This window comes from Pleurodeles waltl, chromosome 7 (genome assembly GCF_031143425.1).
Source record: "Pleurodeles waltl isolate 20211129_DDA chromosome 7, aPleWal1.hap1.20221129, whole genome shotgun sequence".
In the NCBI taxonomy this organism is placed as follows: Eukaryota; Metazoa; Chordata; class Amphibia; order Caudata; family Salamandridae; genus Pleurodeles; species Pleurodeles waltl.
Genome location: NC_090446.1, coordinates 1,278,265,732 through 1,278,283,385, shown reverse-complemented (window position 1 = coordinate 1,278,283,385; position 17,654 = coordinate 1,278,265,732). Strand labels below are relative to the sequence as shown.

Below are 17,654 nucleotides of genomic sequence, written 5' to 3'. Positions count from 1 at the left end.
CATCTACTTGGTTAAACTTTTAACATCATTCGTCCTTGGCCAACAGAGTCCTGAAATAGGAGTAGAATTTGGACACCATGTTTAGGACAGCACATACATAAAACTATGCAGTATTAATGACCATTGCTTTAGTTTCCAGGTCACATTATTATCACAAATTATTAAAAGAATTCGGAGGCTGTCTCCTTTTGATTACAAAATGGCCATATAACTGGGGACTTTTCATTTCCAAATAAAGTTGCCCAATTTATTAAATAAGTATACTTCTTCACAGCAAGCGTGTAACAGAACATTTACACACGGCTTTTCATAGTCATAGGTTTTTTTTTTTTTTTTAAATAGTATCTTTCTTTTGCCACTTGTGAGTTTCCAGCATTCTATATTCACATATGTATAACTTAAAATGGGGTAAGAAGGGCCCTTTCTCGCTCCCTAGAGCAATTGTACATATCAATTATGTAATTAGACATCCAGGACTGCTGGTATTTTGCTACCTGCATATGGTCATAAGTAACCCTCCGAGCTCCTGATGAAGAGGCCAATGGATTGTCGTAATTTCCGTATCTTGAAGGATGATGGTCCAGGTGACCAGCTTCAAATGAATATCCCAAAACTACCGGGTCAAATAGCGCCACTGAATGTAACTATTTGTTCCCAATAGGTAAACCCATGTCTGTCCCTTGAATAGTAGCCTTCAAATAAAATAGCCTGACCTACAGGGAGATAACTTCTGTGTCTGTCCACTGTAGTTTGTATATTTTAGAGAAAAGCAGCATACAGCCAATCAGTAGTTAGAATGGTGCATTCCCATATTGGACCCATGTTTAATAACTATTGTTTTCTATTTTTAAACACTTAGTGGAGATACCGCAATCATAACGGGCTTCAACATGAAACCAACATTCATGTGAAACTCACTTATCACAACTATAAGATCAGGCAGAAAGTACTGCAATTGAACGACTCAAACTATGCAACAATTTTAACTTAAACCTGAAGACAGTTTTCAACTATCTCTGGCATACCATGCAACCAGTAACTGAGCTTGCATATAGGTTCAAACAATATTTTTTTTGTAAATGAAAGACACACAGAATTGCACTGGTGGAAAACCGAAATAGTGAACAAAGTGCACCCCAAGTGAAAAAACACAAATTCTAACAATTAAACTATCTGTTTTAGAAACCGCTGTTGAGGTACTGAAATATGAAGAAAGACTACCACAGCTGATAGTTGTACAGATGCGTCCACAGGGTGCTCTTGTGGAAATATATACTGCATACCGGTACTTAGCAGCGACTTACAGGACCCATCTTCTGAAGTTAAAGTAAATATGGGGCTAGGTCCAAGGCAACACCAACGAGTCACTTCGGGAGGCACTAGGGCATTGGGTGCAGAGGTGCTTTTCAGGATCTGGTGTCCTAATGTTGTCCTATCAGAAATAAAAAAAGACACTGCATACAGCAACAACTTAGAGGACTGTTCTTCTACAATTGAGGCGAGTATGGGGCAAGGTTCAAGGACGTACCAACAGATCACTTCGGGGCGCTCTGTGGCATCTGGGTGCAGAGGTGTGTTACAGCGTCAAGTGAACGATTCACTTCAACACAGATCAGTCCGGTCAGAAGAACGAGTTACTTACCTTCGGTAACGACTTTTCTGGTGGATACATTAGCTACCTATGGATTCCTCACCTAATGAATACTCCCATTGCGCCAGCATTCGACGGAAATCTTCTTCCTAGCTTCTGCACGTCGACGAGGACGCCACAGGTAGCTAATGTATCCACCAGAAAAGTCGTTTCCTAAGGTAAGTAACTCGTTCTTCTGATGGCTACAACTACCTGTGGATTCCTCACCTAATGAATAGAGTCCCAAAGCAGTACCGCGCCCGGTGGTGGGTGCCTGAATGGTCAAACCAAGAAATCCTGCAGCACTGACCATGCAAAATGGCCGTCCCTTCTGACCTCAGAGTCCAAACAGTAATGTTTCGCAAAAGTGTGAAGGGACGACCAAGTTGCAGCCTTGCAGATGTCGACCACAGGAACACCTCTGGCCAAGGCCGAAGTGGCCGACTTAGCTCTGGTGGAATGAGCTCTAATACCATCAGGAGGATCCTTCTTTGCTAAAGAGTAACACATTTTAATGCAAAGAACAACCCACCTGGAGAGTGTTCTTTTGTGGACTGCCTTTCCTCTCCTCTTGCCCACGTATCCGATGAAAAGCTGATCCTCCAGCCTGAAATCCTTCGTCCTGTCTATGTAAAAGCTTAACGCCCTCTTTGGGTCCAAGCGGTGTAGTCTCTCTTCTTCCTTTGAAGGATGAGGCGGAGGATAGAACGTGGACAGAGTAATTGTCTGGGCCAAATGAAAGGGTGAAACAACCTTCGGAAGGAAAGCAGCCTTGGTCCTCAACACCACCTTATCCCTGTAAAAAGTTGTATAAGGGGTTTTTACTAACAAAGCCTGCAACTCACTCACTCTCCTTGCAGATGTTATAGCAACCAGGAAGACTGTTTTAAGAACTAACAATCTTAAGGGGCAAGAATGCATAGGTTCAAAAGGGGACCCCATAAGGAAAGTTAGGACCAAGGACAAATCCCATTGAGGCATAACGAAAGGATTGAGGAAATGTATTCATAAGGCCCTTTAAGAATCTAAGTACTATAGGAGATTTAAATAACGAAGGCTGGTCTGGAAGACAAATGAAGGCTGACAAAGCAGACAAGTAACCCTTAATAGTAGCCACTGCACAACCCCTCTGTGCTGAAGACAAAGCAAAAGATAAAACATCTGACAAATGAGCACGTAAGGGATCAATCTGTCTCTCTCCACACCATACCACAAATTTAGACCACCTATTAGCCTAGATAGATTTAGTGGAGTGTCGCCTGGCCGCTAAGATAACATCCACTACATCAGGCGGGAGAGAAAAGGAACTCAGGTTGCCCCGCTCAATCTCCAGGCATGAAGGTGCAGACTGGAGGTTGGGGTGTAAAACCTGCCCCTGCGACTGCGAGAGGAGGTCTGCCCTGAGAGGGAGACTGAGCGGAGGGCACAGTGAGAGTTGGAGAAGATCTGAATACCACACCCTTCTTGGCCAATCCGGAGCTATTAAGATGACTTGGGCCCGGTCTTGGCGAATCTTCCTCAACACTCGAGGAATCAAGGGTATGGGGGGGAAACGCGTAAAGCAACTGGTCGCACCAGGTTCTCTGAAACGCGTCCCCCAATGCTCCTTGCACCGGATACTGGAGGCTGCAGAATAACGGCCAGTGCGAGTTCTCTCTGGTGGCAAACAGATCTATCCGAGGAAACCCCCACATCTGGAAGATTAAACGGACTTGATCTGGATGGAGACGCCACTCGTGGTCGGCCAAGAAATGGCGACTGAGACTGTCCGCATGTACATTCAAGACTCCGGCCAGATGATTTGCTACCAAGCAAATCTGATGGTCCTTTGCCCAGGACCATAGACGAAGAGCTTCTCTGCAGAGAAGGTACGACCCCACTCCTCCCTGTTTGTTTATATACCACATCGCGGTAGTATTGTCCGTCAGGACCTGAACCGACTGACTGCGAAGGGATGGAAGGCCTTGAGAGCCAGACGTACAGCCCGTAACTCCAACAGATTGATGTGAAACATCTGTTCCTCTGGAGACCAAAGCCCTTTGATCTCTAGGTCCCCCAGATGAGCTCCCCACCCTAGAGTGGAAGCATCCGTTATGACCGTGGTCACTGGTGGAGGCTGCGTGAACGGCCTCCCCCCGGAAAGATTGTCATCCGCAATCCACCACTTCAAATCCGTGGCAGCATCTCTGGAGATCTTGACAGAACCTTCGAGATCTCCTTTGTGTTGAGACCACTGCTTTCGGAGGCACCACTGAAGAGCCCTCATGTGCCAGCGAGCATGCGTGACCAACAGTATGCAGGAGGCAAACAGACCGAGCAGACGTAGGACCTTGAGGACTGGAATGACCGCTCCACTTTGAAACATTGGAACCAACGCCTGAATGTCTTGAATCCGCTGAGGCGGAGGGAAGGCTTGATTCAATGTCGTATCCAGTACTGCCCCTATGAACAGGAGGCGCTGAGAGGGCTCTAGGTGAGATTTGGGCACGTTCACCGAAAAGCCCAGGTCGAACAACAACTGGGTTGTCGACTGCAGATGCTGCAACACAAGCTCCGGGGACTTGGCTTTGATCAACCAATCATCCAGGTAAGGGAATACTGCTATCCCCTTCCTCCTGAACTCTGCCGCAACCACTGACATCACCTTCGTGAAGACTCGAGGTGCTGAAGTAAGACCAAACGGGAGGACCGCAAACTGATAGTGCTGCGACCCTACCACAAACCGGAGATACTTCCTGTGCGACTTGAGTATCGGGATATGAAAATAAGCATCCTGCAAGTCGACAGACACCATCCAATCTCCCTTGTTCAACGCCAAAAGCACCTGAGCTAGGGTCAGCATCTTGAACTTTTCCTGTTTGAGGAACCAATTCAAAATCCTCAGGTCCAGGATTGGTCTCAACCGACCATCCTTCTTGGGAATCAGGAAGTACCTTGAATAACAACCTTGACCCTTTTCCTGCTCTGGAACCAACTCCACCACGCCCTTTAAAAGGAGGACTTGAACCTCTTGTTCTAACAACAGGAGGTGTTCTTCTGAACAATAAGATGGGCGGGATGGGGGGGGAAACTCCTGAAAGGGAAGGGTGTAGCCTTTTCTCACAATGCTGGTAACCCAGGCGTCTGTTGTGATGACCTCCCACTTGCGAAGAAAATACAGTAACCTTCCCCCTACAGGAGAGGAGAGAGTGGGAATTGGTGGAAGCCTAAGGCTGCTTCCCCTGCTGCACCCCTCCAGAGGAAGAGGAAGAGGCAGAGTGCTGCTGAGAGGCTCCCCTGGTACGAACCCTACCCCTCCCTCGAAAAGATCTGTAGGTGAGAGAAGAGGTAGGCTGTTGAATTTCCCCCGAAAGGAGGAAGAGGATGAGCCACGACCAAATCCTCGAAACCTCCTAAAAAATCTGGAGGAGGCAGAAGAAGTGGCTTGTAGTCCTAACGACTTGGCCGTGGCCCTGCTCTCCTTAAACCTCTCCAAAGCCGAATCTGCCTTGGCACCAAAGAGCTTGTCCCCATCAAAAGGGAGGTCCAACAGGGTCGACTGCACATCCGAAGAGAACCCTGAGTTGCGAAGCCAAGCCTGTCTTCTCGCAACCACAGCCGTGCCCATCGCTCTGGCCACCGCGTCAGTTGTATCCAACCCAGATTGGATAACCTGGGTTGCAGCAGCTTGAGCGTCTGACACGAGATTCAACAGCCCTTGAGGAACCTTTGTATGCGTAGATGTTGTCTCGTCCATCAGAGCATAAATGTACCTCCCCAAAATACAAGTAGCATTGGTGGACTTTAACGCCATGCTACATGACGAAAACACTTTCTTGGATTGCGTATCCATCTTTTTGGAGTCCCTGTCCGCCGGCACTGATGGAAAAGATCCAGGCGCAGATCTTGTCGAACAGGAAGCCTGGACCACCAAGCTTTCAGGCGTAGGGTGTCTGGAAAGAAAGCCAGGGTCAGTTGGTGCAGTCCGATACCTCCTGGCCACAGACCTATTGACCGCGGAGGAAGATACCGGCTTCTTCCAGACCTCCAACACAGGTTACAGCAGCGCCTCGTTAAATGGCAAAAGAGGCTCTGCTGATGTAGAGGCCGGATGTAAAACCTCAGTCAGCAGATTTTGCTTCGCCTCAGTTACCGGCAAAGGCAGTTCCAGGAAGTTAGCTGCCTTCTTTATCACAGCATGAAAAGTGGCCGCCTCTTCAGTATACTCCCCTGGAGATGACAAGTCCCACTCAGGGGAAGTATCAATGCCACTAGCGGTGTCCAGCCCATGAAGACCCTCGCCAGAGTCCTCAATTTCTCCTTCCTCCAGGACCTGCTGATACTCTTGTTCTTCCAAGAGACGGAGAGCACGTCTCCTCGAATGCAGCCTCTCCTCAATCCTCGGCGTCGACATGGCGTCAGCAGATGTCGAAGAACGACGCCGATCACCGGATCCGTCCGACGCCGGGTCAACAGGCGCCACAGGTAGCTTCGGCGCCGAACCAGGAGTCGGATGAAGAGAAGACTGCCTCGGAGTCGCAGAAGGCCCAGACGGCGTCACTGGCAGAAACACCAAAGCCGATGGAGCCGAAGCCGATGGAGCCGAAACCTCCGGAGCCGAAGTCTCTGGAGCCACCGGAGCCGACACCGGTGCCGAGCCCACGTTCCCCAAGGGGAGAAAGGGCATGAAGGGTGCTGGTCGCAGCGGAGCCGGAGCACCCAAACTGAAAGCCAAAGGAACCGAAGGCCCAGCCGGTGCACCACCTGGAGCCATCTGCTGAAAGATGGAAAACATCGCATTTAAAAATGCGGTATTAATCGGTTCCAGGGGCCGGAAAATCCAGATACTGGGGTGCCTGGATCGAAGGCGACACCGACGCCGGCCTCGACATCTGCAACGTCGCTGAGAACATTTGAGGCTGTGGCACCTCAAATACTGAAGGCGGCTGGCCCGAAGACCCGTGCGAAGTCGGCGAGGCTGGAGAAGGCAACAGCTTCGATGGATGAGGAGTGACTGTGGGGCTGACCTCCCAAGTCTTCCGACGCCGAGTCGATGGCGACCTCGACCGAGACCTCTCCTTACTCGACCGGCGCCGTGAATCCTGACGGCGCCGGGAGTCTCGATGACGTCGATGAGACTTCGGCGAGGAGGATTTTCTATGGTGCCTCTTCTCCTTTCTCTTCGACTTCGCCATAAAAAGTTTGGCCTCTCGCTCCTTCAGGGCTTTCGGATTCATGTGCTGACATGAATCATACCTGGCCACATCATGGTCGGAACTCAAACACCACAAACAGTCCGAATGTGGGTCAGTAACCAACATCTTGCCCCCACATTCTCGACAGGGCTTAAAACCAGACTTCCTCCGAGACATAGTAACCTCAGAGAAAAAAACACACAGGCAAAAACACCCTAACTGCCGAACAGCAACAGTAGCTCCCTCGAAGATAACCGTTTCGAATGGCACGGAAAAAAGGGAACCGACGTCGGCGAGGACCTCTTATTGCCTGTATGACGTCAGACGGCGTCGCGTGGGCAAATGTGGCGTCCTCGTTGACGTGCAGAAGCTAGGAAGAAGATTTCCGTTGAATGCTGGCACAATGGGAGTATTCATTAGGTGAGGAATCCACAGGTAGTTGTATCCATCAGAAAGAGGCTGCCAGCCAGTCAGGGGGAACCCACAGGAGAGTTTGACCCTAAAGATCCTCTGGCACATAGGGACACCGTTGGCCTACTTCTCCTCAGGCTGTGAGGCTCAGGTGCAGTGGTGTTTTTTGATCACAGGTTCTGGTGCAGGGGATAGTCCTGATTGAAGGGGGCCTGCATACAGAGGCTGTAGGCAGCGTTGGAAGGCCACTTTTGGCAAACTCAAGGAGGGCTTTGGCTATGGAGGGCCTGATGACCATGTTGGCACCGTTAGCCCAGTTCAACGAGGGCTAGAAAGCATATGTGCAGTGGTCCTGTCAGGTTTTAGCGGGCCAGAGTCTTTGTGAGTCTTCTTTGGCACCTGCAGGGTGCAGGGAAGCAGCTTCGCTACTCCAAAGGAGATTCTGGGTACTTCGAGTGCTGCAAGAGGAGTCGTCTTCGGCACAATTATCGAGGAAAGAAGGCAGGCCAGCAGGTTTGAGACCAAGTCAGTTGCTGTTGCTCAGTTCTTGCTTTGCGGCTCTTTGGGAACCTTCTTTTGTAGTCCAGCAAATTTGAGTGTATTGGGGTGGGGGATGGGGGGGTCCCCTAAATACTCATTTAGGGGAAGGGTAGTAGCCAATGGGCTACTTACATCTAAGGTCAATGCGCCCCCTAGATGACCACTTCCTTTGGGGAGTGGGCATCACCCTGTCCCAAAATTCCCAATTCCAACACAAAAGATGGTGGCATTCCTAAGGCTGTGTTCATTTCATTTCAGGCTGGTCACTCTAACACCTCCTGCTTAGCTAATTTGCCTGCCTGTCCAGTTGTCAAATGGGCCCTGGGGCGCGTGTGTGGGTGGGTGGGCGGGGGGGCTAGCATTTCCCTTCTGAGGGAATCAAGATCTGCATACCAAGGGCAGTGGGCTTCTTTGAAGCTCCCGTGCCTTGGAATGCCGATTTTCAGGTCTTCTTGTTGAGTGTCTGTTGGTGGCAAACCAGTAGAAGCTAGTCAGTAAGCCTATCAGCAGCTGGTAGGTTTTCAGGGGGCACCTCCAAGGTGCCCTCTGGGTGCGTGTATTAATAAATCCATTGCTGGAATAATGAGGATTTATTAAAACGAGATGTTTGATACCAAACATCCCTATTTTCAGTGAAGCCATCATGTTGCTGGGGAACTCATCTTGACCAGTGTTCAGCACATGTATTTATAAGGCTTCCCTTTTCACTCACTAGGTCTAAGAACAGACAAAGACATAGTACGGACACATTTGCTCATGCAGGTATGCCTTTATCTGTAATAAAATGCACCCTGCCTTAGGGCAGTTAGGCCTGCTGTGTTAGGGAACATGGCTAGAGTGTGACATGTTGTGTTTTCACTTTTTGGAGCACCTTGCCACGCAGCCTGCAGGGGCAGTCTGTATGAATTTGTTGCTGGGTCCCTTAGAGTGGCACAAGTTATGCTGCAGCTCTTAGGTACACTCTTTAGTACCTATGCCCTAGGTACCAGAGGAAATATTTATCAGGGACTAACAAAAGGTGTTAAAGGCCTGGTCACTTGAGGATCCAGTGACCAGTAGTCTTATTTTTGGGGAAGGAACACTGGCACCAGGGACCTGGTTAGCAGGAAAACAAGCACTTCAGTCAAAGTTGCATCAGAAACCAGGGAAAAAGTTTGGCAGGTGCGCACTTCTGAAACAGAACCCAGTTTACTACATTTAATGACCGTTGAAGGCTTGCTGTGCAGTGATGAGGTGACCAGGGATAATGTTCTTAATTTTGTGAAGGACATACCCACTCTGTCTGAATATGAGCGGCTGAACTTGTGTATATTTAAATAGTCAATTCTATTTCCTCAGGCATGCTGCTGGATAAAATACCTTCTAGACCGGAGTAAAATGTGCTCTTCCTTGGCCAACTCATAAAAAAATATCTGTAGTAGATCAGTCTGAATCTTCGGTGCCAGATTAATTGAAAAGAGCACTGGTGGTTCCTTTACTGAAAAAGGCCTATGTTAACCAGTCGCTCCTGGCCAATTTTTGCTCATTATCATTATTGCCTTTCCCAGTTAAAAACATGAAAAATATGTTAACCAACAGATCTCTGGCTTCACTGAGGACAATTTGACAACCAATGACTCTCCTTTGGGATGTTGTACTGCTTAAGACGCTGAAACTGCCTTAGTTTCTGTCCTGAATGATCTAAGAATGTAGGCAGAAAGATCACTTACTGGCTCCATTGTTACTTGACGTATCTGCTGTGTTCGATCAGTATCCCGTACCATATTGCTTTCAAGGATAGCAGAGGTTGGTATCAGGGGAAACACCCTGAAATGGTGCAAGTCCTATTTGAAGAAGCAATACAAGTCAGTTCATCTTCCACCTTATTAGTCAAGGTTTTGGGCCATGGGACAGGGAGTCCCCTCAGAAAATCTGAATATGTGTCCCTTCGTACGGTCCCTTAGACCACATAGGGTAAATTTCATGGCCTTTGTGGATGACACACAATTGCTTATATCAATTAACTACAAAATACCTCATCCCTTTGACTTATTCCATCAATGCATGACAGATGTCACCGCTTGGCTGTGCCAAATTTCTGTAAAAATGTAATGTGGACAAGGCAAAGATTTTGAGCTGTTCGCTTAATAGTCCCTTATGAGCTCTCCCTCCGATTTTGGCCCATATCTTATGACACCACTCCCTCCCATTTGGAGCCAGTCCACAACCTTGGCATTTATATGGATAATAAACTATCCTTCACTAGCCATGTGAATCACCCATCTAGCTCCAGTTAATACTTTGAAAAGGCATAAGCGAATTCAAAATGCTGCTGCCAGACTGGCATTACAAAGGCCTCGCTATTGCTGTCTACAACATTTGAAGCTTTACATTGGTTGCTTCTAAGAAGTTAACATTTACATTTTGTTCTCTATACGGCTACATGCTTGCTGCGCTCTTCTGATGCACAAAGTCTTTAAAAAGCTGGTTTTATATGCTTTAGTTCAATGTTGTTACTATTTTCTACTCAGATTGGCATTACTTGGCGCCAGTATATCTGTTTTGGTAACACAGGTGCTTTATGAAACTGGATAACATCTCATCACGTTTTGGTTTGGGTGGGTGACACTAGGTGGTCTTCACATTAGTGCGGAAATCTCTTTTCGATTAAGGCCTTGACATGACCGATATCTATGGACACTATCTTGCTGCACATTTAGTTCCCCATCATTGAATGGTTCACAAGGGGGTGATTTGACCCAGCATAATGTATAGAACTACACCTTCTGGGATTTGAGGGTCTTCCTGGCCAGTTTTATGGCAACCCAAGGCCATTAACTGTGCCTTCTTGCACCCGGGTGACAGTGCTTTGTTGGAGGGCGTCCTTGCGTTTTATCCAAAGGAACCGCCACCTTAGACATGACTGCTCTGACAGGGCACCTGGCTTAAACAAGTATAGGGTCTTGCGGGATTAGCCAATGAGAACAAATAGGGAAGGGATCACATACTTGGGATACATTCACTGAGATGGGACACTGATGTCCTTTCAAGAACTAAGGGACCAACATAACTTTCCCTATACACAGTTCTTCATGTCCCTTCAGGTGCATCATGCTTTGCAGGTTCACCTCCCAACAGAACCCTAGATTTAATCCTCTTGAAGCAAAGCTTCTAATGGGGCGCTTGGGCAATGGAGCCTTATCAGTGATTTAATGCTCTCTGATGATCAAAGCACTGGATAGGTTTTCTCCTCTGACAGCGGTGGGAGGGTTGGGTGGGTGAACTGGTTGATGACAACTGGAGAGAGACATGTTTGGCCCCAAGAGAGCTGGCGATTTCCCAGCCACTGCGGATGGTCCAGAATAATTATCTTCATGCAACATATCTGTCTCCCTAACGGCTACAGCAGATGGGCCTGGTGGCTCAAGCCACCTGTGCAAAATGTTCCCCCTTGGATGCCCACTTCTTTGACATGGTCTGATTTTGTCCGGCCCTATGATCCTTTTGGCATGGGGTGAGCTGGGAGATCTCAGTGGTACTGGGCCATCCCATTGATCTGGATCCCCTGGTGGAGCTACTGGCTCTTTTGGAAGAACTTGGAGAGCCTGAAAGGAGCTTCATAGGAGTAGCCTGTCTGGTAGACACAAGATATATGCATGCCAGTGGAAGCAACCTACGCCCACCACTCGCGGCTGGTTTGATGGAAGGGGGTTGACTTGTGTGCACATCAAGAAAAAACAAAATAGGAGGCAAGGTGATGCCCTCATAAACATAAGATATGAGGGAGGTGGTGGGCATATCACAGACTACCGGGGCAATGAAGAATACTGTTTGGTATGAAAGTTCTGATTTAATACTATGTTCTGGCTCTACCATAACAACAATATCTGTATCACAGTGGATGATGCGTTGTGTTACTAAACTCAAAATTTGGTTGTAAGAATAAAAAAAACACACACAAAGACATTACAAAATAACACTGAAATAGAACATAGCAGTAAATCATAGCATTAAAGCACTGCTTTACAAAACATGTAACCGTTCCCTCAAAATACAATATATAACTGTGGAGGACAGAAAAAAAGGGGGTGGGGAGGAGAGAAACACGAGAAAGAAGTACATGCAGGAGAGAAGCATATGGAGCACTGTGGTGAGCTGGTATTTCGCCAGTGAGAAGTATACAAGGGAGAGGATTAGAAAACACAAGCAATCTGATAAAATGCTTAACAAAAGAGAAAAAAGTAGTTCCCTAAAAGTGAGAAGCAAAAGGATACGTCAACCAAACAAAAGGATGGTAAACAAGCTATGTTCCAGGGGACAGAAACACAAGAGAAAGGAAAGCCAACAAACAAGCAAATGTGTGACAGTAAAGCCAACCAATGGAAGCAGTGGACATACTGTAAGCCCAACATATGTTCTTTGTTATAGCCCACAAAAGATTTTTCATTACTTAAGGATGCATTAGACTATAAGAAAATAAAACTCTTCCAATATTACTGCAAAAACTATCTTTGGTACAAGTATGGTTTTCCAGTCCTGCTATGTGATTAGCCAGATTAAAACTGGGCAAGTGAATTAATAATAAGATGAAACTTTAGAGTGATATGTACTTGGTGTAAAATAGTTTGTAAATTATTACCTATGGTCCTGACTGTGTGATCCTTGGTGAACTTCACTCTTTGATGGGCTTCAACACAGGTTCCACAAAGCCACTCAGTACACTCAATACAGTAACTGGTAGCCACGGCATTATCTTCACAGCTTGTACACCTCTGCAGGAATATCAGTATAGCACATTACACTGCAGTACTATGCAATCCACGTAAGCAATGTGTATTTGCTGAAAACCACTATGCAGAAGGAAATGTGGCTAGAAGATCTTTACACTGTCACTAAGGTTTGTGGTGTAGGAAAGCCAATTTACCCTCTTCATAACTTCACAGAAATGTTAACATATTTTCTCAGTCTTGTTTACACAGATGATCAAGTACTACATAAGACTAACGCAAATCTAAAATTTCAGTATCACATACAACAAATGTGACTCCATAACTAACCCAGAATTGAAACAAAGAAGGAAATATCACCAACACTTCAGAAATCATTTGCCCAGTCATACAGTAAAATAAAAAAAAATCCAATATAACAGAACAGATTTCATTGGCAACACATCACACCCAGGAACATTTCATAAATGTCAATCGTGGAAATAACGCTTGTGTTGCCTCAAAGGACACTGCAAGAAAGAATGATGTAGTGGTATGTGCGCCATTGCAACAGATATAGCATTATTGGGCGTTATTTTTACTCTTGGGACTCATAATGTTAATACACTTCCATAAAAAAAGGTATGTGGTATTTTTTAACACAAATTTAACCATAAGACAGCAAAGTACTGTACATAGTCAGAGGCAAGCTTAAAGTAGGTGAGTAACAGAAGAGAAAGCTGGAATGTCAAGTTACTGCATTGTGACATAGTGATCCTTACAGAAGCAAGGCTTCAGATCTGCCTAAACTGAAGCAGCATTTGGTCAGTCCTGTTGAATACGAGTGTGTTTCAAAATCTGGGTGCCTAGATGGAAAAGGCGTGCACATTTATTTTTTTTCTTCTCTTTTTGACACTTTTTAGTCTGCACTTTGATGTTATCCTGGCTGCAGGTGTGCAGAGAACCACCAGAGATAGTGAACATGTCTGCAAGATAAGCAGGGTTGTTAGTTTAGCAGTGCAGCAATGGCAGCCAAATAAGTTCCATCAGGGTGGGGATGATATGATCATATTTCTTCAGGCTTTGGATGACATGCTGCACCATGTGGGATGCCCACCAAAAGGAGCCCAGAGTTAAGTCTGGAAGTCATACCAACATGCAGATGCACGAGTACAAGGGACTGAACAGCAGTTCTGAAGTCACTTCCTGGAAGAAGCGGTTTCAATTTCTTTAGAAGAGAAAGCTGGTACCAGAGCGTCTTTTTTTTTTTTTGGCCATGTGTTCCCTGAGGAAGAGGTTGGTGTCCAGAATGAAGCTACAGGATTTGGCATTCTGTGAAAGTTGGGGCTCAAAACAAAGTTCACGTCATTGAGCTCAGTTTGTACTGAATCTTGTTTGTCGCTCTCGCAAATAATAGAATTTCTGTCTTGACTGTGTTGCACTGAACATCCAGGTCTCGATGTGCAAGCAGTGTTTCAGGTATTGAATGTTAGGACAGCAACAAGTGGCTCCATGTAAATGTAGAAGATGACAGGAGACAGTATGGAACCCTGAGGGACTCCACATGATTGGGATCTTCTGTGACCTGGAGGTCGCCATGTGAAAAAACTGTATTGTTAGGATGAGAAACAGGGAATGACACTGCCAGTAAATCTCATATGCAACTTGAACGTTTGGATGAGAGTAGTATGGTTAACTGATACAGATGAGAGGTCCAGCAATTATCGTAGGCAGGGATTATCTTCATCCGTGGTCAAGAGGGCATCATCTACGATGTGTAAGGCAGCGGTTTCTGTGCTGCAGTGTGATCTGAAGCCAGACTGGTAGTCGTGCAGGAGACGGTTAGCCATAAAGTGATATTGGAGTTGAATACAGACTGCTTTTTTAATGAACTTGCCAATGAAAGGTAGGTGAATAATGGGCCATTAGCTGGTAAACTCAAGAGTGTCCTTAGGAGTGGTAAAATCTGGCCAGTCTTCAGAGCTTCTGGGAAGATACCTTTAGTGAGGGAGGCATTGACAAATAGTAAGGGTAAGAGAGCATCTCCAGAAAGAGCTTTGTTAAAGAATGATGGTAAGACATCTTCATAGGAAGTGTCTTCAGGCACTTGAGTAGGTCAGCCAGATCTGGAAGAAAGAAGGCTTAAAAGGCTGACAACTGCATGATTCTATAGGAAGGGGTGGGTGGAATCAGACTTGGTAGCATTGATATGCTGTCCAGTCTTCTATATTTTTTCACTGAAGAAAGTTGATAGAATTGCATTTTTCTGTGTGGAAGTGGTGGGCCTGTCAGGGGGCTGATGTAGTGCTTGACTGACCTGAATAGAGTTCTTCAGCTGGTGGCGTCACTGACGGTGTAGTACTTTGGCTGATGTGATGAGCTGTTTGTGTCTTGCACGGAGGGTCTTTAGTATCACAAAGTCCTCAGGAGTTCAGCTTTTCTTCCATTTTATTTCTTGCCTTCAAATGGATTATTTATTGCAATAAAGATCTTTAGAATACCAGGATGATAAAGGCCTTGGCCTGCACTTTCTTCATCGTAATTGTGGTTTGTACATTCACATAGCTTCCCAAGAAATTGTTGGGTTTTTTTTTGGGGGGGGACGGGGGTTTAAGAAGAGTGCTGCAATTGGAGGTGGAGTTGATGGGAGAGTGTCACCATTAAACAAAGGTGGTCAGCATTTTAAAAACACAAGTGGACCATAAATAGTTCACACCAATTAAGAGGGAACAATATTCACATACAAGTATGTTTGAGACAAAAATGAGCTGGCATGCACATTGGGCGGCGTGATAAACTGGCTATCAGAATATTTGCTCACCCCTGAAAACTGTCTATGCACCCCTCTAACATGGAAGTACATTGCTCCAAACAGATCTCAAAAGATCACGAGCCGTAAACCCACCTGAGTCACTTCTTTTTGGTGATCAGACCCAGTTGCTGAAGTGGTCTCCTTTAAGAAGTAATTTTCCACTATGTCTTTCTGTAAACACTGATGTTTGCATACAGGGCAGAGTGTAACAGCTGTAAAAGAAAGGAGAGCAGGCATTAATAAGATTGTTTTGCTACGTTTCAAACTTAACTATCCACCTTTCAGTCGCAGTCATCAGCAGCACAAGTCACCCATAGTTTCATCTATGCTACATGACAAATGTCGAAGCCTACTTTACCTCAACCTATTGTAATCTACTAATCATTAAATAAGAGGAGCACTTTACACACAATGGTAAGATTACCTTCTCTCTACAACTCAAAAGGACACTAAAAAACGTTAAATATATTTTAAAACTAAATTACATCAAAAAGACCAAGTACAAATGCTGCACACAATCCCCCACCCTATTTGTTTTTACATTAGCTTAAGTGATAGAGGGCTTGCCTAATAAGAGAAAGTAAATACGCCCATGTTGTCAGATATACCAAGGATAGTATTGCCATTGTTACGGCATGTGAAATGATGTTGACACACATGTATTTCTACTTACCACTTGTTATCACAATTGTGCAGTTTAGTAGAAATGTTAATGGGGGGGGGGGGGTACAAAAAGCCAACTTAGTAGTGCTTATTTCACTCCCTGTAGAAAAATTAAGGACTGAGTTTGTAGCATCAAGCTATACATCTGTCAGCTCATGGTTGTCCTCAGAAAGCCATAATTGAAACACTGCCTACCATTAAATCTTACTAGCTCTATCTACTGGGTAAATGTATCCAAGGGTAACCTTAACTTTAGCACCTCTTTAAGTCCCTAGTAAGTGGTACCCTCCGTACCTAGGGCAAGGGTACTAAATAAAGTCCCTAAGAGCGGCCATTGCACTCTGCGTGTCAGGGTGCAACCCTGAGTGAAAACACGACATGGCACATACATTGTGTGACATGCATTATTTGTAAGTCACCCCTACAGCAGGCCTTAAGAGCCACAAGACAGGGTACAATATAATACATGCGAGGACATATCTGCATACGCAGATATGCCCGTGATGTCTAGTTCTATTCCTAGATATTGCAAGTGACAGGGAAGCCATGTTAAAGCATGTACTGGACACTGGTCAGCACGAGTGGCCCAGCTACATGATGGTTGCAGGGAAAATAGTGGCATTTGCTATGAAACACCTCCTCTTAAAACATCCATACTGATGCCAGTATTGGATTTAGTATGACACGCACCCAGAGGTCACCTTAGAGGTGCCCCCCTGAAACCTACTACTCCTCTTGTGTGCTGACTGGTATCAACCAGCCTGCCACCACAGGCGAGTTTCTGACCCACTGGGGGTGAAAGCCTCTGCTCTCAGAGGTCAGAAACAATGCCTACTCTGGCAGGTGTTCTCACCTCTGCCAACATGATGGCTAGTAAATCTGCATACCAAGGCCAGGGACTTGAAAGTCTCTGCCGCATTAGGTATTTGACCCCAGCTTTCCCCAGACCTAGGAGAGGGAACCCGCTGTGCCCAGAGGCCCATTTGGCATCAAGACAGACAGGAACAATAACTATTCAGGAGACTTGCTGCACTGTCAGGCTGGAGTATGAATATGAAGTTAGGAATTCCATCTTGTGTGTGTTGGAATTAGAAGTTCTAGGACAGGGTGATACTCACTCCCCAAAGGCATTGGTCATCTAGGTGGTGTTGTGACCCCTAGGTTAAGTAGCCCATTAGCTACGTCACTTCCCTTATCAGCCCTAAATTGAGTATTTAGGGGACCCCCGGAAATCAGGACTGCTAATTCGCTGGAAGACGACGAAGGACCCGAAGGGCCATGAAAAGAAATTGAGATGCAGCAACTTTCTGCCCCAACCCCGCTGGCCGCCTGGTGTCTGACAATTGTGCCAAAGATGACTCATCCGGCAGCTGTTCTGTCTCCAAAAGCCTAGGAGGGCTGCCAGCACTTTGAGAAGTACCCAGGAACCTCCGTGGAGTAGCAGAGTTGCTTCCCTACACCCTGCAGACACCATAGAAGACTCACAAGGAGTCCGGACCACCAATACCCAACACCAGGCAGCACCAGTGCCCCTTGGCTTGAGCTGAAGATCAAAAGGTGGCAGCATGGTCTCAAGGCCCTCCAGAGCCAAAGTCCACTTTGGGTTTGCCAACAGTGGACTTCCTGACGCCACCTGCAGTCTTTATGTGCAGTCCCCCTCTACCACAAGTGCCTCCGGTGACAAAAATGCCTCTGGATACCTCCGCACCCAGCCACCCCGGCACGAGGAGAAGGGGTCC

General features: G+C 46.4%; 1 protein-coding gene across 1 annotated transcript in view; it reads right to left on the bottom strand.

Moving 5' to 3' along the window:
- The window catches only part of TRIM28 (tripartite motif containing 28), a 373,881-nt gene that overhangs the window by 325,881 nt on the left and 30,346 nt on the right, over positions 1 to 17,654 (bottom strand). Inside the window, exons 2-3 of the mRNA XM_069200493.1 lie at positions 15,346 to 15,464; positions 12,374 to 12,506 (exon numbers count right to left, since the gene is read on the bottom strand). Of these exons, the coding sequence (XP_069056594.1) occupies positions 12,374 to 12,506; positions 15,346 to 15,464 (252 nt within the window). The remainder of the gene's footprint in view (positions 1 to 12,373; positions 12,507 to 15,345; positions 15,465 to 17,654) is intronic.